This window comes from Rattus norvegicus, chromosome 4 (assembly GCF_036323735.1).
Source record: "Rattus norvegicus strain BN/NHsdMcwi chromosome 4, GRCr8, whole genome shotgun sequence".
In the NCBI taxonomy this organism is placed as follows: Eukaryota; Metazoa; Chordata; class Mammalia; order Rodentia; family Muridae; genus Rattus; species Rattus norvegicus.
In genome coordinates, this window is record NC_086022.1 from 71,369,912 (window position 1) to 71,396,255 (window position 26,344).

A 26,344-nucleotide genomic window follows, 5' to 3' on the forward strand; every position below is an offset into this window, starting at 1 on the left:
TGTTTTTGAGACTAAGTACCAATGTACAGCCCTAGTTGGCCTGAAATACATCTACAAATCATACTAGGCTCAAAATCACAGATCGTCCTGCTTCTGCCTTCATAGAACTAAGATGTGTGACTGTGCCTCCACACCCAACCAGATTCATCTTAAACAGGAAAACTGAAATACCTACTAATATATTGAAATGTCTTCAGAGAAGACTACCATGTAGCTATGATCGCATGACCATGCAATTTATATTAGATTGATTTCCAAACTGTATGACTACCCAGCCTCCACAGGGACTTGTCCTTAACTCCCTTTGCCTAGCAGGATGGGTAATAACATCGTAACGTATGTGATCAAGTCATCTCATTTCATAGCCATTGTTAGAAATGTGCTGCACTCTTCACCATCATTCCAAGAAGTCCAGAACCTAGTTAGCCCCTTAAGAAGGCTCAAGTCTGTCACACAGAGAGGATCTCAGTACCACAGAGTCTTGGTCATGGGAAAAGATATAATCTCTGAGTTACACAGAGCCTTAGGGCAAGGGCAAAGCCAGGCTAGATTGGGGGCTGTAACTTCTTCATAGGGTAATTCCCTTATAGGACAAAAACTTGAGAAGGGCGGATACCAGAGGAAATTCAGCCCCTTCAGCAAACAGCATTTCAATGACATCAGGCTCCAAGAACAAAGAACATTCAAAAGAAGAACAGGGGTTAAGGAGGAAACCCCTGCATTAGCTCACTTCTTATCACCACCTTGCACAATGGTGGCGATGTCATCTTCCTTAACTTTGACTCCCCTCAGAGGAGCAGCTTCTCTGGTGGTTTCTTCCAGCCCTCAAGGGGTAGACCTATGGGAGGGTCCTTTTTGTATAAAGCTGTAACATTGTGGGGACAGGGGGCACGGTGATTCAATTCTATGGGAAACCTTTACAAAAACCTTTCTTCTGTCCCAAGGCCCACAGTCTGCTACTCTTCCTCTGGGTCACAAATCTAAATCCGTTTACATCCAAAATGCTTCTACTTCACCTCTGCTTCCTGCCAGGCCAAGATTGTGGAGAAGAATGGGGCTGTCCCAGAGCAGAAACCTACGCAGAATGATCACAAGCATAAGAAGAGAGGCCTAGTGGCCCTAGAGGCAGAAGATGCAGGAAGAGCCTCTTCTCCCAACTTCCATAAAACAGACCACCACCATCAGTGGACAGGTGAAACAGAGATGAACAGGTCTACAGCTTTAAAAAAAAGCCATAAAGATCTCAGCTCTAGAGGAATATCAACATCTCTCTGGGAATCTGCTCTCTGAAGGGCTACCTCACTTCAATGGACCTTCAGAGAGAGAATATATATGGTATGTTATTCACAAAAGGGGATGTAGGTCCCAATGGATGGAATCTACCATGTTCTACATTGCTACAAGTCTAACATCAAAATGTTCTTTTGTGCAATACTTGTCATGCACACAAGGCTATTATTCCTCCTAGGGTCCTCTTGACACTAGCTGGGATGAGTTTCTCGTCACATCTTAAGATTATTTTCCTCCTCACCCTATAGCACTGTGCAAACACAGAAGTTTTCTTTGGTAAAGGAACGAGACTGACAGTTGTAGGTAAGATATCTTTAAGGCAAATTTCCAAGTCTGTCTTTGGACAAAGCCTGTCCTCTGTGTCCATATTAGAGAGTATCTGTATTCTGATGTGCAAACTATGACTACACCTTCGGCCCAGGGACCAGGCTTTTGGTAATAGGTAAGGCCTGAGGGTCTTTGGGTGTGGGATAAAAGGTGTAATACTGTCCAGGAAATAAGAGAAAGGATCCAGCTCATGGTTCCTTCTTGAGGAAGTCTATCTCATGTCTGGAACTACATTCAAAGGAGGTTGAATCCACAAAGTTAGACTGAATGTTTGTGACTGAGTCCTCCTAGGGTGGAGGGTAGGAAAGAGAAAAGAGAAGGGCTCACAGAGAGTGAAGGGTTTTGAATTGGACCTGGGAGGCTGTGTTCTGGAAATGTGCTCTATTTTGGTGAAGGAAGCCGGCTTCTTGTCGTAGGTAAGTTAGGGCCAAATGGCTGGGTACCAGATGAAATTTCTCTCTGAGGTGTCCAGGTTGCAAGGTACTTCTATAAGAAAGAACTAAATTCCTCTGATCATGCATGTGAGAGGGGTTGAATGCCCATCTCCCATATTTTACACGCTGGTTATATGAAACCTGGGTACCCTATTAAATGCCGGCAAGCTCAACTAGGAGTCAGCCTCGTGTACTGTTCATAGTCCTGCTGTTTGACCCTCACATACAGGCAGAAAACAGGCTTTGGGGAGGAGGAGGATGTACAGATCATTAGGAAAACTGACTGCCAATTATATTAGTTAATACTGCACACCTGTCTGTCCTACTCCCTGGGGATAAAACCTTCCTCAGGAATGAGGGAAGCTAACTGGCAGTGGGCACAGGGAGGAAGGACAGAAAGCAGGAGGAAGTTTTACAATCAGGCTTTAATGTTGTGTTTCCAATGAAAGATTGTTTTTCGGCCATGGAACCAAGCTGTCTGTCCTGGGTATGTAAAAATTTTCTTTCTCAGGAAGGTTTGTTGTAAGCCTAGAGGTGTGGGAAACTCCTCAGACAAGGAAAAGACAAAAAGACGCAGCCTGGGCTGTGGTTCAAAGAGGAAGAAAGGCTGGTGAATGTGCCTGGACCCCTGGGGATTCTGTGTAGAGTCCTGCCTCAGGGAAGGGCCCCATCAGATCCTTGGGAGTTTGCCACCCTTGTATTGTACTGTGTAACAACCAGGCCCAGTATTTTGGAGAAGGGACTCGGCTCTCTGTTCTAGGTAAGCTATGGGACTAAAGTGGTGGGAGCACCGTCCCTTGGATTCAGGGTTTCTGCATCCCCAGAAGGGGCTGGGGGATTGAGTTATTCCTTTTCTTGCTAGGTTCTAAAGGGGGCCTCTGCCTCCCTTACGAGGAGATGAATCAGTAACTGTTTCTTTTCCCCTGAGTCTCTGCAGTCTAGGAGCAGTCTCCTGCCTTCTGACATTTCTGTTTGCATAGATGTGCTTCTTCTGAGTCCTTTCCTCCAGTCTCCCTCCTGTCACTTTTCTCATGGCATTACTGGAGTCTGGAATTCTTCCTGCAGGCAGAGAGACAGTCATCCAGATCTCAAGGAGCTAAGAGTAGCTCTCTAGCTTTGGGACCGCGGGTAGGTTTTACCAAGGCCACCAGCAACTGTGTTTCTATAATTCGCCCCTCTACTTTGCAGCAGGCACCCGGCTCACTGTGACAGGTATGGGGGTTCCATTCCTGACTGGAGGGGTTATGCCTGTGTTGGATCAACATGGTCTGGGAAAGGAACTTAGGTATAAGATAAGACAGAGTCATCCCTTCCCATTTAGAACCCTCTACTCTTCTACTTCCCCAAAGCCTGGTAGCTTGCTCTTCTCTGGGTTTGTTTTCTCTTTCTGGTCTCGGAAAGCCTTGCTTCAGAGCTTTGAGTCTTCTTTCTCTTGTTTTTATTCTTTGGGCTACTGTCTGTCGTCTGTGCCTTCCGAGCGGATGCATTACTTCGCTTTCTCTCTATAGCCTCATCTCCACTCTTTCCATTCTCTTTCCCCTTCTGCACTGTTGGGTTGGTTTGGTACATAGAACTCTGTCTTATTTAAAATATTGACACTGACCTCCTGTGCAGACTTCTGCTGCCTCCTTCATCTTCTGCCTCTATCAGTTTCTGAGGACACATGTCTGTCTTCCTTGTGTGATAGAAAGGGCTGGAGGGCAGAGGGGATCAGGTCCTGGTGGTATCAGAGTGACCTGGGCACTAATCCTGAGCAATGGCATAAGTCTGTCATAGCACTACAGGAACTCTAGCTGCCTACAGAACTTTGGAGTATATTATACTCCGTGGATATCTCAGGGTTAGATATGAAAAAGCTTATAACTAGAAAGTGATATATTAGCAATAAATTATGTATGATGAAGAGAAAATAAAGGTCTTGAGACTCCAGGTCTGTCTTAGGATAATAAGCTAATGAAAACCTAAAATAAGCAATATCATACTTGGGAGGAAGCAGAAAGGCTAACAGGCATGGGGAGTGGGTAGGAAAGATATGAGGTCTGGAAAATACAAGAAAAGGTGGAAGAATGTAACACCTCGGTCCTCCCAGGATTGGTAGCTTCCATAGATATTGTCTAGTAGACAGGATCCATGCCATGAAAATTAAAGGATACTACTAAGCACTGGTTTCAAAGGCCTGGGGCTCAAAGAGGGGGAAAATGCATAGAGTGATATTTTTTTTAAGTGTGAATGTTTCAGGCAATCCCAGACTCTATAAGACACACAAAAAAAATAGAAAGGACTGTTTTATGTTTAAAATTATTGATTTTGTTTGATTTTTACTTTTGAGAACTTCATAAATAAGTAGTGATTCTACATCCTTCTTCCTCCTTTCTCTCTCCCAATTCTTTTAAAGGATTCAAAGGTCACATCATGTGACTACATTTATTTCAATTATTGATTATCCTTCAAGCCACTGTTTGTCTTTCTCCAAACTCATTTCTCAATTTCCCGGACAAGTCCTCAACTTCAGACAAAGAAGAAAGATCTTATGTTATCCTGTTTGTACATCAGAACCTTACTTTAAGGTCAGAACAGAGCCAAAGAGGAAGACCATTGAACTCTACATCAAGGGAGGAGGCTTGGAGGACATGTGTGGATTTTGCATCTATTGTGTCTTGGGGCAGGGGTCATTCATTTCAATAATCCTAGGAGTATTTTTCTGTCCTGTCTTCTAAGCATGTGGCTGGATTCAGGCCTTTCTGGTGGAGACCTGCTTCTGAAATGACCCTTGTACTTTATTATTTGTTTACAGGAATTTTTCACTACATTAAAGAATACAATGTTAGGTTGTGAACTAGAATTCTGAAACTCACCAGGGAGACTTGTTGAGCACTGAAAAAATAAAAGTTCAACCTATGAATACTATCTTCCACGGGATTGCAGCTTTCCTATGCAAGCCACCACAGCTTTCTCACATCTCAGTGTAGAAGTGGATGTGGAACATCGGATAGGCTAACAGCCAGAGACAAGCTGGAACCTCAAAGCAAGTTGCGTGCAGTGGGGGAGGAGGTTGCATTGAGCAAGTATTCAGAAACTCAGAGATGTCTCTGGATGTTGTGTGGAAAGTGTCTATTTTAGGTAACGAAAGTTTATACTATATAGAATGACCTAAATACATTGATATATCCACTTTACCCCAAAAAGAAAAATAATAATAAGGAGAAAAAAACACCTTAGTTCTTAGGATCATGACATTACTATGACATCTTTGTCTTAAAATTCAATATCACTCAAAGCCTCTGTTTCGAATAGCCATGCATAGATTCCGGTTTCTTAAAAACTACTGGGTGTAATCTTTTTAACCAGTGATCAGTGTTCAAGTACATGAGTCATTACAAGAAAGTGAACAATCCAAGGTACCATTCCACCATAGGAAAGTGTGGGGAGAGAGTAAACAAAGCACATACTTAGAACAATCTATAAAGAAGAGGGAATGCCAAGGGAGACCAGAAACAGAATTGGACAAGGACAGAAAACCAGCAGAACCTGCTACAACATAGCTGTACTTTATAATGACCATTTCCAGCCCTCTCTTACAAATCCAAGCTGGGTTCAGACAGCTCTCAGACCTCTCCTGTTCTCTTCATTTTCCAGAGGATCTGAAAACGGTGACTCCACCCAAGGTCTCCTTGTTTGAGCCATCAGAAGCAGAGATCGCAGACAAACAAAAGGCTACCCTCGTGTGCTTGGCCAGGGGCTTCTTCCCTGACCATGTGGAGCTGAGCTGGTGGGTGAATGGGAAGGAGATCCGCAATGGGGTCAGCACAGACCCTCAGGCCTACAAGGAAAGCAACAATATCACCTACTGCCTGAGCAGCCGCCTGAGGGTTTCTGCTCCCTTCTGGCACAATCCTCGCAACCACTTCCGCTGCCAAGTGCAGTTCTATGGGCTTACAGAGGAAGACAACTGGTCAGAGGACTCACCCAAACCTGTCACACAGAACATCAGTGCGGAGGCCTGGGGCCGAGCAGGTAAGGGGGCCTTGGGGAGCTGGTAAGAAGAATGATCATCAGTAGTGCCAAAGAAAAACGGAAAGATGCAGGTGAAAAGCCAGGAAGTCAGGATACAGAAAATACACTGGAAAGTGATAAAAAGCCTACCAAGAAGATAAACTAGACAACTGTGTATAATTCTCACTCCAGATCCTCATTCTGTCAGCCTTACATGTAAGATCTCCAGTCTATGCCACTTGTGCAGCTCAGTATCCGAATCATTAGCTTTGGTGCCTATGCCATGGGTTTTAAGAACACTTGGTACAACAGAAGAGAGATGGTTCTGGGACCTCCTGGGGGGAGGGGTAATCTGGGCCTATCAAACTATGCTAGCTCCTAGGTTGACTTAATTTTCAATCTTCTTAATAAAAAGGGGTCTCATCCATTTTCCTCTCTCTCTTTCTATTCTTTCAGATTGTGGGATTACCTCAGGTAAGCGAGTTAACTCTTTCTTCACCTCTCATGATCTTGACTGTAGAACTAGCTACCTGGCCAACGGTACTTACCTGCTCTCCTTTTGTCAACAGCATCCTATCAACAAGGGGTCTTGTCTGCCACCATCCTTTATGAGATCCTGATAGGAAAAGCCACCCTGTATGCTGTGCTTGTCAGTACGCTGGTAGTGATGGCTATGGTAAGGAACGGGCAGATGGTCCTTACAGGGGAGATGACACATGGAACACAAGACACTTAAATCCAGGGGCTTAAGGGCTCTTCCAGGATTAGATGGGAGCAGTAGAGAAAGCTCTGCTCCCATGCCATTAAGGACAAGAAGAAATTTCAAAGAATTTTAGTGAATGATCTACAGAGAGGACATGCTATGATAACTCAAAATGCCCAAGGGATATTTTAGTAGCTCTATAATTTGTCAGAACAATGGGCCTTCCTACATTCTTTCAAGCCCCACTATGCATGGCCATTGGAAAACCTAAAATGCTTCTCATCCGCAGGTCAAAAGAAAGAGTTCCTGAAGCCAGACCTGAAGGTGAATCCAAGAGCTTACAACCCATTGTGGTGTTGATACAGATTTTCTTCTACCGGCGCTTCTGAAGAGCCTATTCTCCTTTGTGAATCCCAAAGTCTGCCTAGTCATGTATATTTGTGTTTGTATGTTTGAAATCCTTGTGGCCTGGAGAGTGCCTAGCACACTTACAATTAGTAACCATAACCAATAAAACATGTTCTAGAATGGCCTGACTCTCTCTGGTGTGTGTAGATATCTTTATTTCTTTTCTCTCCCCAAACTCCTTGATCAATTTATGATTAGAAAAGAAGAGATATTCAAGAAAAATGATGCCCATCCAGGGTAAGAGAAGTGAAGGCCTCACCCTCAAATTAACAGATGATGATTGGGGTTGGGGATTTAGCTCAGTGGTAGAGCGCTTGCCTAGCAAGCGCAAGGCCCTGGGTTCGGTCCCCAGCTCTGGAAAAAAAAAAAAAAACAGATGATGATTAAGTTTGGAAGGTAGTGACAGAAACTAAAAATTCTCAAGAGAGAAGGACAGAGGTCCTGAGTACAGGAAGTCTCTTAACTTCAAAACCAAACCAACTAAACAAACAAAAGATTAGTGCTCTGGGGGACAGCAGCTACAGATTACACAAATGTATCCACCTGCAACTTGTCATGCCCCTGTGGCTAACAAGGCTTGGTTCCATGTGTGTCACCTATCTTCCTTTAGGCCTTTCACTGAACACATGTGTTCATTCACCAAGCAGCTTTCCTAGATGATTACCCATGACAATGCACTGACTTGGAAAATTATATTCCAATGGAAAATGTGTCTTTCACTTAAAGTACAAATCGTTGTTAAATTATACCCCAGTGAAATGGATGGGTGTAAATCACATCACACAAGTGTGCCTAGTTGTACAGAACTTAGAGCTTCCTATAAGCAAGAGCAAGACCTATTTCTACATCTAGAAAGCCTGCATATCTCTTGAGATCTCGCTGCAGCCATTGTGGAGTAGTTGAGATACTTAAGATGGCATAAATACTCAATGATTCATCATACTTCATAATCCCCCATGCTTTGTTCCTCTCATCCTCGTCATACCATTCTGCATGTTCTCCTCCTGCCTGTTCCACTTGGAGCAACACATACCCTTCTTCCCTTAGCAATCCTTACTTCATTTTGAGGACTTGGATTAATTGTCTTCCTGGAGCCTTTAGTGGTTTTTGCCCAGTCCTTCCTTCTTACTAAGACTAGATCAAAAACATTCTCAATTGTTTAGCTTCTTGTAAATACTTGCTTTGAATATTTATCATACTCAATGGGAACTGTTTCTTATCTGACACTTCCCATGTAACTGATGGCTTCCCCCATAACTAAGGTGTTATTTCTGATAGTACCCTGGAATGCTGAATGGTATTTGCTTTGGGGTAGACACTTTGTGGTAATTTTCTAATAAACATGTGAATGGTGAGGGAAATGAAAGTGACCCGGTTTTATAAACAGTCATTTCATTGAGGCCTTCCCTCTTGCTTACATATGAGTTCAGAGTTTAATCTGTGCAAAAATACATATACAGCTACAGACAGACATGGTTACATGTATATTCATATCACTCACTCACTGAACACATCACTGTAATGCATTGATTCTGACCAGTCATAGAACAGAGGTAACTAAACCACAGTTTTCAAGAAAACAATCTGTCTACACAGGGACTAAGTCAAGGGGAAACAAAAAAGAACAGAAATAAAAGCCAGCACTTTGAAATAGCTGAGTGAACTGTCCACAAAGTTGTACTCGGCAGTTAGATAATCAGGAGGGCATGCAAACATACAGATTCTTCAAAAACGTGTACTTTGTGCACAACAGAGAGTGCTTGTGCTCACCAGAGGCAGGAGAAAAAGTACAAACAACATGGCTGAATTCTTTGGAGTTTAGCTATTTGCCTGGGAACAAGAAAGAGTCAGAGACAGCAATAATCAAAACCAAGGCTGAGAAACCATATTAGCACAAGCCTCTCTGAGAATGGACTCATTTCCTTGCAACCAGCATAGAATCTAACACTTGAGTAACCCACTAAGGACTTGTGGACTAAATAAATGAGAAAGCTGAACATTGTCCAGTAAGCAATAGGAATGATGATCGTTTCTGAGACGCATGTCTCTATGTTCTAAGTTGCATCAACCACTCTGTGGAGTCTCCTGTTAGCAGCCTTACCACTTCACTCCTCCCACCTATCTTCCTATAAATGCCAGCCTAAGCAGGTGGGCACTGTGTCTCAGAGGGGAAACCCAGTGACATAGATGCTCTCAGAGAGGGAGAGAACATGTTCAGAACAGGGGCTCCCTCCCTGCATCAACAACACCACCATCAGTCCCAAGAACATCTCCAAGCTCCTCCCCTCCTAAGATTTACCCAGCTTGAGATTTTTCCCAGCCCCTCTCAGCCAGACAAACCTCTCTGCCACCTGGTCTCCCTGCCCCTGCCCAGGCACTGGGGTAGGGCACCTGCAGGGAAGAAACTTTTTTGTATCATGGTGTAACATTGTGGGGACTGGGGGGGGCCACAATGATTCAACTGGAAGAGGTGCTTTTACAAAAAGCTCTAACCCCCAAAACACCAACTCTCTGCCCAAGAAATGCATTTAACATGTGAGGAGGAGTCTGTGTGAGTGGACCTACAAGGTCTTCTAATAGCTAAGCATTTTCTTGTCCTAGAAAGCTTCCCATGAGTGTGAAAGGGAAGTGGGTTCACATTCAGCCCTAATCATGACTCTTACCATCAACAAAGTATCTGTACATGCAGGGTAAATTAAGAACTTATTAAAAAGTATTGAGTAAATAAATATACCCTTTGTTGGAAAGACTGTACAAGTCCTTTCTCATTGGAGGCTACCCAGACACAGCAGAAAGCCCTCAGATTTCAAAGTCACTTTGCTAACCCCTGAGTGAATTGTATGGATATTCGTTCCCAAGCCAAAGGTTGTATCTCTTCTTCAATTTGAGATCTTAAGATAGGCCTCATGCAAGGTCAAGATTGCATTACCCGTTCTGGAGGTAGATGGAGAATGTGAGTAACCCCGGGTCTATGCTGAGGAAGGTGAGGAAGCAGGAAGAATTCTTGGCAGCCCTTTTCTGCTGTGTTCCTATGCTGAACAGTTCTTCGGATCAGGGACACGACTCACGGTCCTAGGTAAGAAAGCAGAGGCCACACAGGTGGGGGAGAAGGTGGGACAGTCACCCACAAGGACCCCTGGAGCAGAAAGCCTTAGCAGAGTGGACCTTTGACTATCTAAGGCCCTGTATCAGGGAAGAGGAGGTTTGTGCCACCATCCCCAGGACTGTGCAAACACCGGGCAGCTATACTTTGGTGAAGGCTCAAAGCTGACAGTGCTGGGTAAGGAAGGCTGAACTGTACTGTGGGAGTAAGAGGGACAGAGCAGGACTATTCAGTGTCCACTTGGTCTGAGCTAACCTGCCTGGGCAGAAGGATTTCTGTATTGGATACTGGGAACAGTAAAGCACTCATGGTTTGGGGTTGGGACAGCAGGAGCGAGCGGGCAGCACTGAGTTTTTGTCCTGAGCCTGAAGGCTGTGACTACAGACAAGATATATTTTGGCTCAGGAACCAGACTGACCGTTCTCGGTAAGTTGGGAGCTAGTCGTGAAGGGGAGGGAGCATTTCCTTGAAGGGACTCCCAGGTAAAAATAGCCAGGGCTAGTTTTTGTCCTGTGCTAAGAGGCTGTGAGTCAAAACACCTTGTTCTTCGGTGCAGGCACCCGACTGTCGGTGCTAGGTAAGCTGGTACAGTTTTTGTGTTGGTTTCTGGGGCTGTGAACCAAGAGACCCAGTACTTTGGACCAGGCACTCGCCTCCTTGTGTTAGGTGAGCTGGGGCCCCGCGCGTTGGCAGCGGGATATGGCTGCAGTGGGCTCGGGTCCCTTGGCTGGGTTTCTCTTGGAGTTCACAGGGTTGTGCAGCCCTTGCCCTGGGTTGAACCTCCCGTGTGAGCTTCTTAGCAATTGCAGTGGCAAGTTCTGGGGCTGCTGGCGTCTTTGCCCAGGGTTCTCAGGCCCTTCGCGCCGGGAGAGGGAGGCTGAATGCAGGGAGATTGTCCCTAAACTGGGGAATACCTCGCTGAGTCCCGCGGGTTTGTGTGTGGGGTCGCGCCTCCGTGCTCCTATGAGCAGTATTTCGGTCCCGGCACCAAGCTCACGGTTTTAGGTAAGATTTATATCTTTCCCCGCTCCCCCCCCCCCACCCGCCCTAATTCCTGGGTCCCTGGAGGAAATTGGGATTGAGCAGGTTAAGTCTCCCGGGGGAATTGGTAATGGGAGACAGCTCTCAACTTCGCCTTTTCTGGGAGAGCTGGATGAGACAGGGTATTGGGTGCCAAGCATTTCTCTTGCAAGCCAGGACAAGGTAAGTTTCTTTCTCTTTTCTCTGAGGTATGCATGCGCTGGGTGGGCGGTGGAGAAAAAGGATTAATCAAGACTCTGGAATCAAACTTGGTTTTGAAAGTAAATGGCAGGCACAAAGAACTAAAAGGCAGAGAAAGGCGGGGAGGTTTACCAGAGGTAGAGTTCTCACTGGCAAAAGTTTTCCAAAAGAGAGAGGGTTTTTTTTTTTAAAGGGGAAGGAGTCTAGCAATAAACCAAGGACAAACCTAAACTAGAACAGAAGAATCAAAAGCCTGGTGGTGTTAGCATGTGATTAAATTCCATCTACTGCTTTACCTTGGGATCCCTTGAAGCAGGATGGAAACCCAGTATCCACACATTCTCATGACTGGTCAGCCCAAAGGCCGGGGGAACTTAGTCACTGGGGTCTGTTTATCCTCAGTTTATTCGCCTGACTCCTGACCTAAAATCTGCACTGTTCACACCGTGAATTCCAGGCTAGACAGACAGGCTATATCACGAATGGGGTTCGTTGATCAAAGGCATACATTAAACTACAGACATTTAGCTTGGGGAAAAAAATGCTTGAAAAACCTTAGGGTCCCAGTATTAGAATGGACCTTAAATATCACCTTGACAGTGAGGGCCAAGGTTATAAAAAAAGAAATAATTCACAGCTTGGTTATGTTAACCTGTATTATTTGGTAACCATAGTAACAGTAGACATCATTTGTGATTGGAACATTAAGTTGGATCCAAGGGAACTCAGCCATGTTAAATTGTGTCTAAGGGAAATGTTGGGTCCCTGTGGTCACGTGGGATAAAGAAAAGAGACAGACTTTATAGCCAGATGAGGCTGGTTTCCAGTCCTGGTTCTTTGATGATAAGGTAAGCTTAGGCCTGTTAGTGTGTGAACCTATTCAATGGAGACAGATAGTGGGGCAGTTTGGAAAAGGGAAGAGAATTTTATAATTTTACTCATAGCTAGTCCAGTTTGCAAGCAAATCACATACCAGGAGCAGCTCACTTATGCACAATTCACTTTCATAGGCAATTATACCTCGAAAGAACGCTCATGGACTCACATACATGGATATTTAGCTGCCCCCAGTCTCCCTGTGGAATTATACAAGTAATACTTCAGGGTGTAGTGAGGATCTGCTTCTATTTGTCCTGACAATGGTGTTCATTAATACACTAGAGAACAACATGCCTGACTCAGGCAAGTGTTCAATTTTCACAATGGGGACTCAATGATTGCTGAGTGAGAGGGTCAGAGAACTGCATCCCACAGTTCCCATGGTAAGCTGGGAGAGTCTCAAAGCCAATATCTCTGGGACAGAATAAGATTAGACAGACTAAGAGCAGAGGACACAGAGTCAAGAACCACAGAGAGAAGCAAGAATAATACTCTTTGCATCCAGGCCCAGCCTGTGAAGTCCTAGGGATATTGAAAATGATGCACTGGAGGAAGAGAATGAGCTGAGGCAGGATCTGCTAGACCCATATCTACACTCCCAACACTGAGGAGACTGCAACAAGAGAAGCCATGACTGTGAGGCCAGCCTAAGCTACACAATGAGTTCTAAGCCAGTTTGGACTATGTAGAGAATTCTAGGCCATTATGGACGGCAGAGTAAGACAACCCCTCCTTCCAAATAAAAGAAAGAAAAGAAAAATGTAGACAACTCCTACTAAAAAGAAACAGAGTTCCAGAGCGATTGCTGCAGAGCTTGAAGCACTAAGCCTGTGACCTTGGGTAAGAATTGTGCAGGATGGATACCTTTGTTTGGAGCCCTGGAATAAGATAATATCCACAGAATTATGAGAAAGGGTTAAAATAAAGTTTCCGCATTATCAAGAAGGTCTTGGGTTGCTAGCACAAAATATATCTATCTCTTCATTTTCAGCAAATCACTTGGAAGCAAAGGACAGACAGAAAAGTGCAAATAACTGGGGATATTTAGAGGCAGAGAAGTTGATGAGATTACTCTGCAAAATTGAGTAAACCTTATATATTGTGAATACATGGTAGACCGGGATGTCTACACAGGCATGGGTGAAAATAAACCATCTATTGAAGTCTGAGGAAAGCTTTCTCATGCCAAATGTTTATCTGAACTTGAATTACCCTTTAATCCTGGTCCCTTAGCTACGACACAGATAACTTAGCTGTGGCAGGATGGTCCAAATCCTTATGTCTCTTCTTCAAGTCAGTGTTGCACATTTCGCTTTGCAAGCAGAAAAGAAATTGGTACAGAAGCATTAAAGAGGCTCTCCCATGGTCACACAGGAATGGAAGGTGATTGCTCAGACTCGGGCCCTGTATGTCTGATTTCTGTGGCCAACTCCAACTAAAGACGTGCTAAATATAATAAGAAATAAACTTCTCGGGCTGGAAAGATGGCTCAGAGGTTAAGAGCACTACCTGCTGTTCCAGAGGTCCTGAGTTCAATTCCCAGCAACCACATGGTGGCTCACAACCATCCGTATTGAGATCCGATGCCCTCTTCTGACCTGCAGGCCTACATGTAGGCAGAAAGCTGTATGATGTATACATAATAAATAAATATTCAAAAAGGAGAAAATTTAGAAAGAAAGAAAAGAAATAAACTTCTCTTGAGAAAGGAGGATTAAAACTGTGTCAATACAGAGCCATTATGCAGAACATTGGGCCAGACATTTACAGTATGTGTTTATGAAAATGGAAGGATAGGAAAAGTTGATGTCTACTGGATGAAATAAATGACCAACAAGGTAAAAGATTAATGCCAAAGAGAAAAGGAATAGTGGTTCCAAAGCCAACAGGACTGGCTTTTCAGAAACTCTCTTAGCCCTTAGCCTTTCCAGATACAAACAATTTCTACCTGATCCAGGTAGTCATCAGCAAAATGCTAATTTCACCCCTCTTTACTTTCCAGAGGATCTGAAAACGGTGACTCCACCCAAGGTCTCCTTGTTTGAGCCATCAGAAGCAGAGATTGCAGACAAACAAAAGGCTACCCTCGTGTGCTTGGCCAGGGGCTTCTTCCCTGACCATGTGGAGCTGAGCTGGTGGGTGAATGGGAAGGAGATCCGCAATGGGGTCAGCACAGACCCTCAGGCCTACAAGGAAAGCAACAACATCACCTACTGCCTGAGCAGCCGCCTGAGGGTTTCTGCTCCCTTCTGGCACAATCCTCGCAACCACTTCCGCTGCCAAGTGCAGTTCTATGGGCTTACAGAGGAAGACAACTGGTCAGAGGACTCACCCAAACCTGTCACACAGAACATCAGTGCGGAGGCCTGGGGCCGAGCAGGTAAATGGCACCTGGGGAGCTGACAAGAAAACTAAACAGCACTAGTACTTCAAAAATATGAAATGATCTATGTAGAAGCAAAGAATAGACCCATGAAAAAGCCCAAATGGTGGGACAGATAATCAAGGACATGGTGTCAGAAAACCATAGCATATGCTTTCTTCCAAGGAATACTTAAACTCAATGGGGCAGTTCAGGCCAATGGGCTTCGCAGTTCTTTAGTTTCTCTGAGCTGTGTTTATGAGTTCCCTCACAGCCCCCTCATAGCCTAGTATCTCTCAGTCCCATCCCTGATGGTAGATTTTTAAGGTCTCGGTGACATTGCCTGGCACCATCAGAAAGACAGTGTGAGGAGTATCAGCAGAGAGTGCTTATGCCATCTGACGTGCATCTGTCTGTGGCCTTAACATTCACCTTTAAATTTTGTTGTTGAGTGTTGAACATCCCCAAGAAGTGCAATTCTTTCACCCATTTTTTCCTCCCTCTCTTTTCTTTCAGACTGTGGAATCACCTCAGGTGAGTAAATCTCTCAACTTTCTCTAAGTCTTCTGTGGTCTTGGCTTTGAAAACAGGACACAAAAGTTCTACAAACATGGAGTTTGGGGCTGCCCAGAGGAACCTGTTTATAAGCACCTACTCACTCTCCTTTCCTATTAACAGCATCCTATCATCAAGGGGTTCTGTCTGCCACCATCCTCTATGAGATCCTACTGGGGAAGGCCACCCTGTATGCTGTGCTAGTCAGTGCCCTGGTGCTGATGGCCATGGTAAGAATGGTAGGATGGGACGAATGGTTGGAGGTATAGACTGCAGTGTATGGAATGTAAGGTGATCTTAGAGGAGGACCCAACCCTGATATCCAGTCATCTCAAAAATACCATAAGGAACACAGTACAAAGTAAAACTGGAGGAATGCTTATGTTTGTACTCCTGGAGGATGAGGAGAACCAAGGAGCTCTCTTCAAGATCATACTTGAGAATCTATTTCCTGTATAACCCCTCCCTCTGCTCCATGGATTCTGGAGGTTTAACAATGTCTTTTCTTTCTCAGGTCAAGAAAAAAAATTCCTGAGACAAACTTTATGCATCCTGAGCTGTTCTTTACCCTGGCCATGGATTTTCCCGCACCTTCTCCAATCCCTGTTCCTAAGGACTTGTCTCCTCTCCCTCCATGGAAATCTACCATTCCTCATTAACCCCTTGACTATGAAACAGACTAAGTGAATAAAAATATTGAGTTTAGCCTGGTGTGTCTCAGCAGTTTCTTCGGACTCCTGTTGTTACTGACATTCCTACTGGTCTAAAAAAGCAGAGTGGCTAATCTTCCTTCTTGCCTGAAGTTCTTCTTCCTCCTGTGTACTCTAGATCCACCAATGAGTCATTTGTCTGAAAGGCAATGACTGGGCTCTGGAACACAAGCAGGATAAAGACAGAGATAGGAAAGTTACAACTAACAATAACTCCACCCAGTATAGGGCAGAGGCTAAGCAAACCTATGGATTACAGCACCTGCTTACTTCTCAATTAGAGTCCAGTTCTTTTTATTACATCTTTGGATTTTATCTGTGTCTCTCCTCAATATATCTGGGTTTTCTTGATTGAAAGTTTTAACTTAAGATCTATAGAACTCACTAGGTCTAGTCTGTGGTCATACAGAAGACAATGAAAATTGAAAACTTCATTGTGACTTCACTGTGAAGTCTAGAAACAGTGGACTCCCCAGGACCTTGCCACACAGGGCCAGGCTCTAGGCAGGGACATAGAAGAGATTACACATGAAGTGCCACCCTTCCAATGTGTAAAAGTCCCTGTCAGCATACACAAGACCATCCTGGGCTGAGGATGTTAGGAACAGCTCCTCAGACAGAGACAGTTTCCTTGGAAGGGTAACTATGAGGTTTAATCATTGCAATAGAACAATATACTTGTCAGAAATTCGGAAGAGATGCCACAGATCAGGCAGAGGGGCTAAATCAAAGTTAGTTGTTAGTGCTTGGATGAGAAGCAATTTCTGAAGGCAAAGAAAGAAGAGGACAATGAATTAGTCCCTTGCTGAGAGACTGTTTACTATCTCTGTGGCTTAGACTGGCCTAGGGCACATACACCTGTCATAAAAAAAAATAATGCTATAGGCAAATTATTTCCCTATTTCATGGCTATAGAAACTGTAGTTTGCAGATCACACTATAATCACTGAAACTTCAGTATATTTTCCCAAAGATAATGTGATTCTGGAAGCTTCTCCCAACCAGTGACCATGATGATATGATTGTTCATGGTTGTCATAGTAACTGTAGAGCAGTTGTTCAGGGTCCTACAAGCTCTGGGAAAGGACTTGCAGAAAGAACCACACTGAGGCTGCTTTAGTTCACAGAGTGTCAGTTTCCCAGGGTTGCCAAGAAAATGTGTTTAAGATATACAACGAAGTGCCACTGAGTGGTTTAGGGCAGTAGAATAGAAATTATCTTCCAATATGGAGGCCCCAAGTTCAAAATGATCACATCATCAACACATCAGTGCTCTCTGACAGTTACAAAGAAGAATCTTTTCTTGTTCCTCCTCCTTCTCAGGACTCTCAGCACTCCTGGCCTTGTGTGAGTTTCTCTCTCATCTCTGCCTTGACCTTCACGTGCTCTTCCCCCTGTTTCTTTGTGTCCCTTTCCTTTCTTTCATCAAGACATGGATCCCTGGATTTGAAGCTCACCTAAAATCCTGAACAATTCCATTTTGAGCCTTTAACCAATGGTAGACTCAAAGACCTTTTTCCAAATAAAGCCACCTTCAGAGGTTCTGGGTACTTATGATTCTAGAGGTACACTATTCCTTGCAAGAGACTGTGTGTTCAGAAAATGGAGTTATAGGGCTACAGAGTAGGAGTTTTCACAGCCCGCAGAGGGTGAGCTTCATGTCAGCCTAAGAGGTCATCACTTTCCAGTTACATCTATAAGTGGTAACTTTCCTCATACCTCAAATTGTACTACAGTTTTATATTTTTTTAAAAAAGAAATTGGTCATTATCTTTGTTGTTGTTGTTTTGATTATATATTCATATATAAAATACATAGCAACGGGATGGGCTTTAGGCCTTAAACGTGCATTCAAGAAAAGATGTTTTCCACTCCCTAGACCTATGGAGACAATGACACACATGTGGTGTTTCTATTCTCATATGTGATGGAAAGATAAGTATGTGAGAGGAGTAAGCAAATGCTTTTGAGAAAGTGTGGGTGCTGTTCGGACCAGAAAGGATAGATTTGGGAGGGGTTTTAGAGAATAGGGTGTGAATAAACACATCTGTAAAGGGCTAAGCACCCTTAGCACTAAACTAGCATGTAGGTGGGGCGAAGATAACCCCATGTGGGAGATAATTGGGTCTGAAGGCTTGGTGACTGGTTTTTTTGTTTTGTTTTGGGGTGGGGGTGTGGAAAGCAGGAATATTTAAAAGTAGGAAGCTGTGGGATGGAACTTATAGGGCCCAGACTGATAATCTACTGTTCTACAACAGGTATTTTATTTGAAAGACACAAGGCCAGAAGTAGTTTATTCTCTCAGTCCAGGGGACATAACAGAGATGAAGTTACAAACTCTACCTCACCCCATCCAACCCTGTGCATGACTAAGGGAAGGATCCAGGTCTCTCTCCAAGTATTAACTGCAATGTCCTTGTCTGCTCCAAATAACAATTTGCAACACTCATAGCACTCAGAAGTTGAGCTCTCCTGTCTCTGTCTCTATAATCAAAGTGGATCCTTTTAGACCAAACTAGGAATCATTTCATTCCCGCTGAGTGTAAGCTGGGCAGAACTGCTAAGGTGGAGATGTTTATAATGTTTGTTGTAGGATCTAAAACAAGTGAGTGCAAAAAAGATACTGAAGACTAGTGATTTTGGGATCCAGAGAGTGAACCATGACTATTCTGATAGGACCAGAGCAAAGGACATCTCAGAGTAGAGATTCTGAAACATCAGTTGAGCCCAGAGTTATTTTTGCAAAGGTGAAACACTAGAGAGATTCTTCATTGATCTGAAGAGTTCCACTTGTTCTGGACTCAGGTCTGATATGACTTGTTTGTCAGTAAGGCAGGTAGAATGTAAGACAGGGTCCACGGTAGACTCTACAAGTGGCCACAGTGTGGAGGCAGATGATGCTTACTGGCTGAAGAAAATTGCAGAAAATACTCCCTAAAACAACTCCTGAAGGTTCCCAAGTTCTTACAATGTCATGAAAAACAGATGAGTTTTTATAGGTAGCACCGGGAAACTGACTTACAGCCATTATAGATCTGTCAGTTATGACAGATAAGGAAAATATCTGGAAGTCATGTAATGATGATAATTTATTTTGAGGAAAGCAAAAGGATTCCTGTGTGGATAGCCCTGGAGTTGATTCCATTTAGCCACAGGAATTTTCCTATTGGCACCAGTGTTCATGGAGATCTTCCCACTACAGTACTCAATGTTTTGTCAGCTTCATCAACTTAAGGAAGGGAGATGCTTCAGGAGTCTGGAGGATTATCTAGAAGACAAAGGTTTAGTCTTTCTTAAGAAAGCAGTTAAGAGAAAAGAAAAGAAGAATTGATATAATTCTATGGATCCCTCCCTTCTTGCTTTGAGCCATTTCCCCATTTTTCTTCTTTGTAGTGGCCCAGAGAGAACTGTGTGATTCACGATCCTACGTGATCTATATAAGAGTGTTTCATGAAGTCACTCTGACCAGGAATAGTTGTGGAAGTGGAGGATTTGTTCTTGGTCTCTCCTGGTGAAGTTCTGTAATAAAACACAAATATCAGCATGTCTGGATTTAGATTCATTTAGAGTGCTGAGGAATAGAAGGGTGGCCACAGGTCAGTTTTTAGTATACTAAATTGGAAATTTGGACCCAAATGTCATAGTGTTAGGTTGTATATTTTCCTCTACCTCTGAAAGCCTTTCTCTCCGTGTATTTGTAGATCAGAAATTCATGGAGCTCTCCCTACTACAGTATTCAATGTTGGGCTTTGAAGCTTCATTTCCTAACAATTCCTATTAATCGGCCTCTCCTTAAGATTTATTATGTCAGCGTTAGATCTTACCTGAAACATCAGCTCTCAATGGATACAACATATTCAGTTCACTAGTTCCATTACTTAAGCCCCAGCTACATATTTACCTTCTCTGTCTACACATAGTCTTTCATCTCTTATACCTGTTTCCAGAAGCAGGCAGCCTGGAGGTAAAAGTAACTAATAAAAGAATAAACACCATCTGTTGGTCATCAAATGGAGTTAAAATGGTCCAAATATTGTGTCTGCTTCCAAAGTTTCATCAGATTTTTAGGAAACTAATTTCAGCTCTCATCTATGAATGTAAGAGTGTCATGATAAAGAAACCATGCCAAAAGCCAAGACACTCACCTTGTTATAACCATCGCTGATATAAGTGATGAGTTTGGAAACAGTGACATTGGGCCCAAGTTTAAGGACTCCTTAGCGATTACAACTCTACGCATTCACTATACAATGGCTTGGTCTTTATCGGACCTGGTATCACAAACCATCTACATGTTAAGAACAGTAACAACAGCATAGAACTGAATCCTCCCACTCTTCCGAAGTCCCCAAAGAATTCTCACTTGTCTGAATAAGCCCTTCATCCCCTGGGCAGCTCTATGAGCACTTGCTGCCTGTTTAAGTATCTATGACTTTTACTGTGCATATCTTTCTCAGAGTATAATTCTGTTCCCCTAAGAGAGTTTCAGAAGGCAGTTGGAGCTTGTAAAGACCACTGTTTAAACCCCACAAATCTTCACTTTAAGAACCGTGACTAAAATTAACATAGACTTTAAGGCCACAAAGTCTAGATTTGGGCTTCATTTCTACATTTTCCCAGCTATGTGATTCTAAGCAAGTGGCCACCGAAGACTCCGCCTCCCATCGTGTTAAATGGACTCAATCACAACCGGTTAATCAATCCACACAATATCTACAGTTCTCAGCACAGGGTAATAACTATCAAGTGCTGTAATTTATGTTCACTTAAATACATTTTCCAGACTCAACATTGCCAGTTTTCTCTCTTTTTCTTTTTTCCTCAAATGCACAGTTCTGAGCATTTCTTTCTCCTCGTGGATCAGTTATTTTCTTATAAAAACATTTCAGCTCACTTTTATCCTTCTATCCCGCTGAAAGCACTGTATTCAGAAGGGACTCAACACCAGGTGGGTTCTGACCTACATAGAGTAAAGAGGGAGTTAGTTATGCCCGCTGTTTGTTTTCTTAGGTATCATTTGATTGGGGTAACTTTTTAGCTCTTGGTATCCACATCCTGCCATTGACTCAGAGATCAGTTATGACTCAAAAGTCTAGTTCTTTCACACATGTGCTGCATCTGAGCCATATACCCCCTCTATGTGTGCAAATTATTGCTTTTCTGTCTGCGAGGGTGTGCGGGAAACAAAAAAGTACTTTGATTCTCTCGCATTTCTTTAGTACATCTTCCAAACTTACCAAGCCTCTACAAGATTCTAATTCTGTATTCCATTATATTTATCCCTCCATCCTCACACTCTTAGATGGGATCATCTCACCTTATTTAATCTTATACAAGGGATTCACAAAATCACAGCAACATCTCAGCTTGATATGGAGCACGTGTTCTCTGAACTCTGCCTGGAGTCAAGGATCTGCTAAAACTTGGAGAATTAGCTCTTCCCCTCCTCTAGTCCGAGCTGCAGAACACATTTACCATCTCCAGCTTTCCAGATCCTCTCAATTCCTGTGAACCAAGGAGCTCCATAACGAGCCTTCGGGCTCTACTTAGTGGTTATTAGTGAAAATCCTGCAGGCCTAGTAGCATTGACAGAACAGTAAGTGGGAGGAATCTAAGTCCTTCCCAGCTCCAAACACACACATTTTGATATGTCTTAAAAGGAATCTGACCTGCAGTGCTGTGAGACAGTGCTGATCTTGAGTCCCCCAGTTAACCAGGCACAATGGGACCCCTAATACTTACTTCCTTAACCTCTTCCAGCAAAGAGGTATAGGACCACGCTAAGAAAATAGTGTTAAGAAAAACTGCTTCTCATCCATCGAACATCAACAAGTGAAGAGGTGCATGCTGGGGACTTTTAGGTTCCTGCAGACAATGGGGGAAGGGGTTAGAAGCATCTCACCCCAGTTTCTGGCTGTTTATCTCTAAGTAACATCAGCATCAAGTAAGAACGGCCACCTGCCCTAGCTTCATCTCAGGGAGTCACAACAGGATGTGGTTTGACATTTACCAGGTCCTACATCTGGGGTGCTTGTGAAAGCTCCTCCACTCACCCACATTCTGAGCATTTTGGGAACCACACTCGCCACATCCTGCCTCCAAACCCTTCTCATGTAGTTCTCTCTACCTCTGCTTCTAACTATCACCATGACAGTGAGGATGACAAGAGGGAAGAGGAGGGTCTCTAAAGGGGAATCCATGTATCTCAGCTCAAGCCCCCCATCTAACCTACCCAACATCTGCTGGAAGTCACACAGGGAACAATAGCCTGCAGTATGCACCCTGGAGACAGGTGCAATAACTGCTCTGACCTCATTAGGGTTCTTCTGGCCCCACATCACTTCCCCTTCCCACCTACCCCCAACTCCAGCCAACCTCTCTTCACAAGTATCTTCTATTTCCTTCTACTAATGTAATGAGAGCCCATTCATATAATGAGTCACAGGAACAGAGTCTAAGTAATTAACAGAATGCAAAACAGATAATCTCTTGACATGTGAACTGCTGTCTGTCCTGCATTCATTGGCTAGCTTTCACTGTGGTATATCCTCTGTGAGTAAGGGCTGCAAAGTTAATGTGTTTTGTATTTCCTGGCCCAGGTGGGTAAGATGAGGGGGAAATCTATATACAACACAGGAAAGAATGGAAAGCCAGACCTCCAGAAACTCTCAAATGAGGAAATGGGAAGTCACAAAATCCACAAGCCAAACCTGCTTTATACCAGCAGTTCACTAACTGCCCTTCACACATTCAACCAAATCACATAATCCTGAGAAATCATAGGAAGTAGCCCAGTTTTAGTGTCAGCTCCTTCACAAGACTGGACCTTGTCTACCTTCTAGAAACAGTCAAGAGACCCAAGTCAACCCCATGCTGCCTTAAATCCTTGAGGGGAGTTTCTCTGACTTCTGTGGTCCTCAGCATCCTGTGTGTGAAAATTGGGAAAGGATATATTTGGAAATAGTTATCTTGGCACATCTATCAAGTCAAAGTCAAAATCAGGGTCCCTGCAGGTCTCCTAGAAAAGGAACCACATTTCACCAGAAACATGACATTGATGTTGGCAGCAGGTGGCACCTACAATTAGGATATGCCATCCTGAAGTGCCTTACTGTTTTCCCTAGAGTTATAATGACTGAGGTTTTGGATTCTGGGTGCTATGGAAACAGTTATGGCAACAGGATCCTTATACATAAATAGAGGCAGATAACTAAATGCAGTGTAATGACTTGTTCTAGTGTATGTACATGGTGTTCAAGACTCCCTTTAAACAGCCTCTTCTTGTCTTCAGCTATGCTCAGTGACCCCTAAGCCATCACTGGGAATTTTTTTTCTCATTTGCTGTTTCCAAGACTTTAAAGACACTGAGATCTCTGTGTTTCTATTCAAGCAATCCTCTCGTTTGGATGAAACTGTACTAAATCTAGCTAAAATTGTTTCTCCTTCTAAGGCAAGTTTTCTAAACTTGCCAAATCTCACAGTTTAAAGTTAGTCCCGCCTGATTAGTGGCAACAAATGTGATGTTTCTCTTTGAAGACAGACCCTGAGGCTGCCTCGAGTTCCAACAGGAATGTTCTAGGATCAAATTCAGAGCAGACAGCCCATGAGACAATTGGCATGAGTTTGCCACATAATGCAAATTTAGCATTGTCATGTTTGTCACATATTTTCTGTTTAAATGTTTTAAAATGAGGTGATTTGGAGGCGCTACAATCAAAGTGCTTTGTAAGCTTCCAGAGAAAAAAAGGACACCTGCCAAAAATTAGACTTTGTAATAGTACTTGCAAACTATGATCTCGTTTAATATCTAACAATCCACAGAGGTAACATTTGCTGATGAAGAAAATGAGAGCTAAAAAGACTACATAACTGCCCTCAGGTCTTAGAAACTAGGAAATCTAGGCTTGAAGCCAAATATTTTACTTGTGGCTTTGCCTAGCACCATCTTTAATATACTTCATTGTTTTGATCTTTATGATGGCTCTCTGTATCCTGGTCACTTTACACTTAGGTTATCCTTTGGACATTGCCATGGGATACTGATCACTCAGTATCTCTCTTTATTTTTCCTCTGTACATTTATTAATGAGATTGAAAATAAAGATACATCAGAATCATTCTAGGTAAGTGTGTGATGCCAGGAACAGAGGATTTTAAGACTTCGTGTGCCCTCTTGTGGAGGAAGGGGACATTAGGGAGAAATTCCCTTTTAGGAATACGGTCTAGGGAGGAGGGAGGGTTAAAGAAATTTCAGTTGCCAAGGTAACCAGTACATTTCTTTCCAACTATTCACATTAGTCTTTTCCTCTTCTTCATTTCCATCCTAATCACTGTTCCATTTTAACCTTTCTATCACACACACACACACACACACACACACACACACACACACACTCTTCCTCTTTACCTTCAGACTCCTGTATTTCTTATGCCACCATCCGTCTATCTTCTCCCTGTTTTGCTACCAGAGAATGGAGGAGAAACAAAAGAACTGGGAAGTTGAACCAACAATAAGACCACTATCGGACCTGGTAACACATGCTTATTAGGCTGAGGCAGGAGGATTGCTTCAAATTCGAGGCAAGCACAGACTAAATAGTAGAATTTTGTGTCAAACAAAATAAACAACAACCACAAAACCCAAGATGCAGTCATAATTCCTGAATAAATATTTTCCATATTAACTTTAACATTTGACATTAGTCAAAATACTAAGGACCTTTTTATGTTAATTTTTATCTTGCATAGCTGTCTAATGACATCTTGTTCCTCCCTGATTAATGTCTTGGGTCTCAGCCTCTATAAACCTTCTAGCCTCAGCAGAAAGATGAATGATGGTGATACTCCCAGAAGTGAAATTAACTAATTGAGTTACATGACATTCTTTTACCTGTTCATCAGTCTACCTGGCATCAGATGCAGATGGTACAGATACAAGTAGATCCCACTTTTCTCAGCCACATATGTCCATGAGCATGCCCAGTGTAGCTCAATAGTAATTTGGATTAAGTGGAGAGTGTTTTTTTAAAAAAAAGTAACATGCTGCAAGGACTGGAGTACAATATCCTACTACCAGACATTACAAACTGGAAAGTTCATTATGTGTAGGCAACTCACGGGTTCTGCATATGTGAGTCACTGATAAAGCGTTTAATAAATTTCTTTGGAGACTTCTAACTTGAATCATGTTGTTTTCCAGACTTCAACTTGGCTACCAGCCAGAAATTCAGTGGCAAACCTCTTCCACCTAATCCTAGTGAGGGTTCCTAGCAAGGGAGGTAGCACTAAAGAGAGGGTGTGGTTTTTGCACAGAGGTCTGCCCCACCCCACTCAGTGTGAGACTCCAGGCACAGAGGTAGAAGCCAGAGTGAGTGAGGAGTAACTTCTCAGTGCTCAGGATGAACTGTTCACTCTTGGGCCTGGAAGCTGAGAGGTTCCGCTGCACCACCAATTCTGACTGGCCAACATTAAAAGAGTAGAAGAGTTGCTGAAGGGTCCCTCCTGGAGCCTGCCAGTACCAGTAAAGGTTGGGGTTTGATGTCCCCTTTACGGTGCACTCCAGAGAGAGTGGACTGCCCACAGCCTGGACCTTGACAGCTGGCCATTGATGGATAGTCTGAGCACTAACATCTGTAAAAAAAAGAAAAAGAATATATATATATATATATATATATATATATATATATATATATATATATATATATAGAGAGAGAGAGAGAGAGAGAGAGAGAGAGAGAGAGGAGTCATTTAGAGAAGAAACACACACACAAACACACGCACACACACACACCACACACGCAAAACCCAGCCTGGTTGCCTTCCCTTGTGAGAGTATTACATAGAATCAATCCCAGGGAGTACACTGGAAAATCCAAGGATGAAAAATATTACAGAGCAAGGAGAGACAAATCCTTTCTAAGAGATACAAAACTGAGAGTCAATAGTGAAATAGAGTGAAATGCCCAGGTGTATCTCAGTAATTGAAGGACGGTGGTCAAGAGAAGCAAGCCAGCAGCAAAGAATCTAAATTAAAGGTATAGGAATGGGAGCAAAGATTTAAAGTTAGGCTTTCAAGGGGAGAGCACCCACCCAAGAGCATGCCTAGGAGAAAGGCAAGGAGAGAGTAGAGCATAGTTCAGGATGGTCTTTGTCTAGGCTTGTCTGCTCGCACTTGTACTTCCTCATGTAGGCCAGAGATGCACCGGTCCCTCCTACCTCAAGACGGGCTGCCAGAGTGGAAGATTAGATCCCCTTGAGCTGGGGAGGAAATGAGGCTGGGCTTCTTAAGCAGGTGGTGAATCATCCCCACCCTCCCTGGGAACCAGCTGTGCTTGGCACTTGTTAGCGTTATTGCAATCC

General features: G+C 43.4%; 1 long non-coding RNA gene, 1 pseudogene and 1 gene segment (V, D, J or C); 2 read left to right on the top strand and 1 right to left on the bottom strand.

Moving 5' to 3' along the window:
• Positions 1-685: 685 nt before the first annotated feature.
• LOC134486762 (T-cell receptor beta-1 chain C region-like) lies at positions 686-7,283 on the top strand. The segment is given in 5 exon segments: positions 686-1,335; positions 5,688-6,065; positions 6,501-6,518; positions 6,614-6,720; positions 7,037-7,283. Coding segments are annotated over 5 exon segments (552 nt in total).
• Positions 7,284-10,451: 3,168 nt separating this feature from the next.
• LOC102554731 (T-cell receptor beta-2 chain C region-like) lies at positions 10,452-15,980 on the top strand (annotated as a pseudogene). The gene is made up of 5 exons (XR_010066144.1): positions 10,452-10,684; positions 14,361-14,738; positions 15,237-15,254; positions 15,399-15,505; positions 15,790-15,980. The product of XR_010066144.1 is annotated as a T-cell receptor beta-2 chain C region-like (transcript).
• Positions 15,981-18,227: 2,247 nt separating this feature from the next.
• Positions 18,228-22,253, bottom strand: LOC120102259 (uncharacterized). Its single transcript, XR_005503532.2, has 2 exons — positions 21,728-22,253; positions 18,228-19,504 (listed from the first exon to the last, which is right to left on the bottom strand). It is a non-coding gene; the product is annotated as an uncharacterized LOC120102259 (long non-coding RNA).
• Between the last annotated feature and the right edge of the window lie 4,091 nt (positions 22,254-26,344).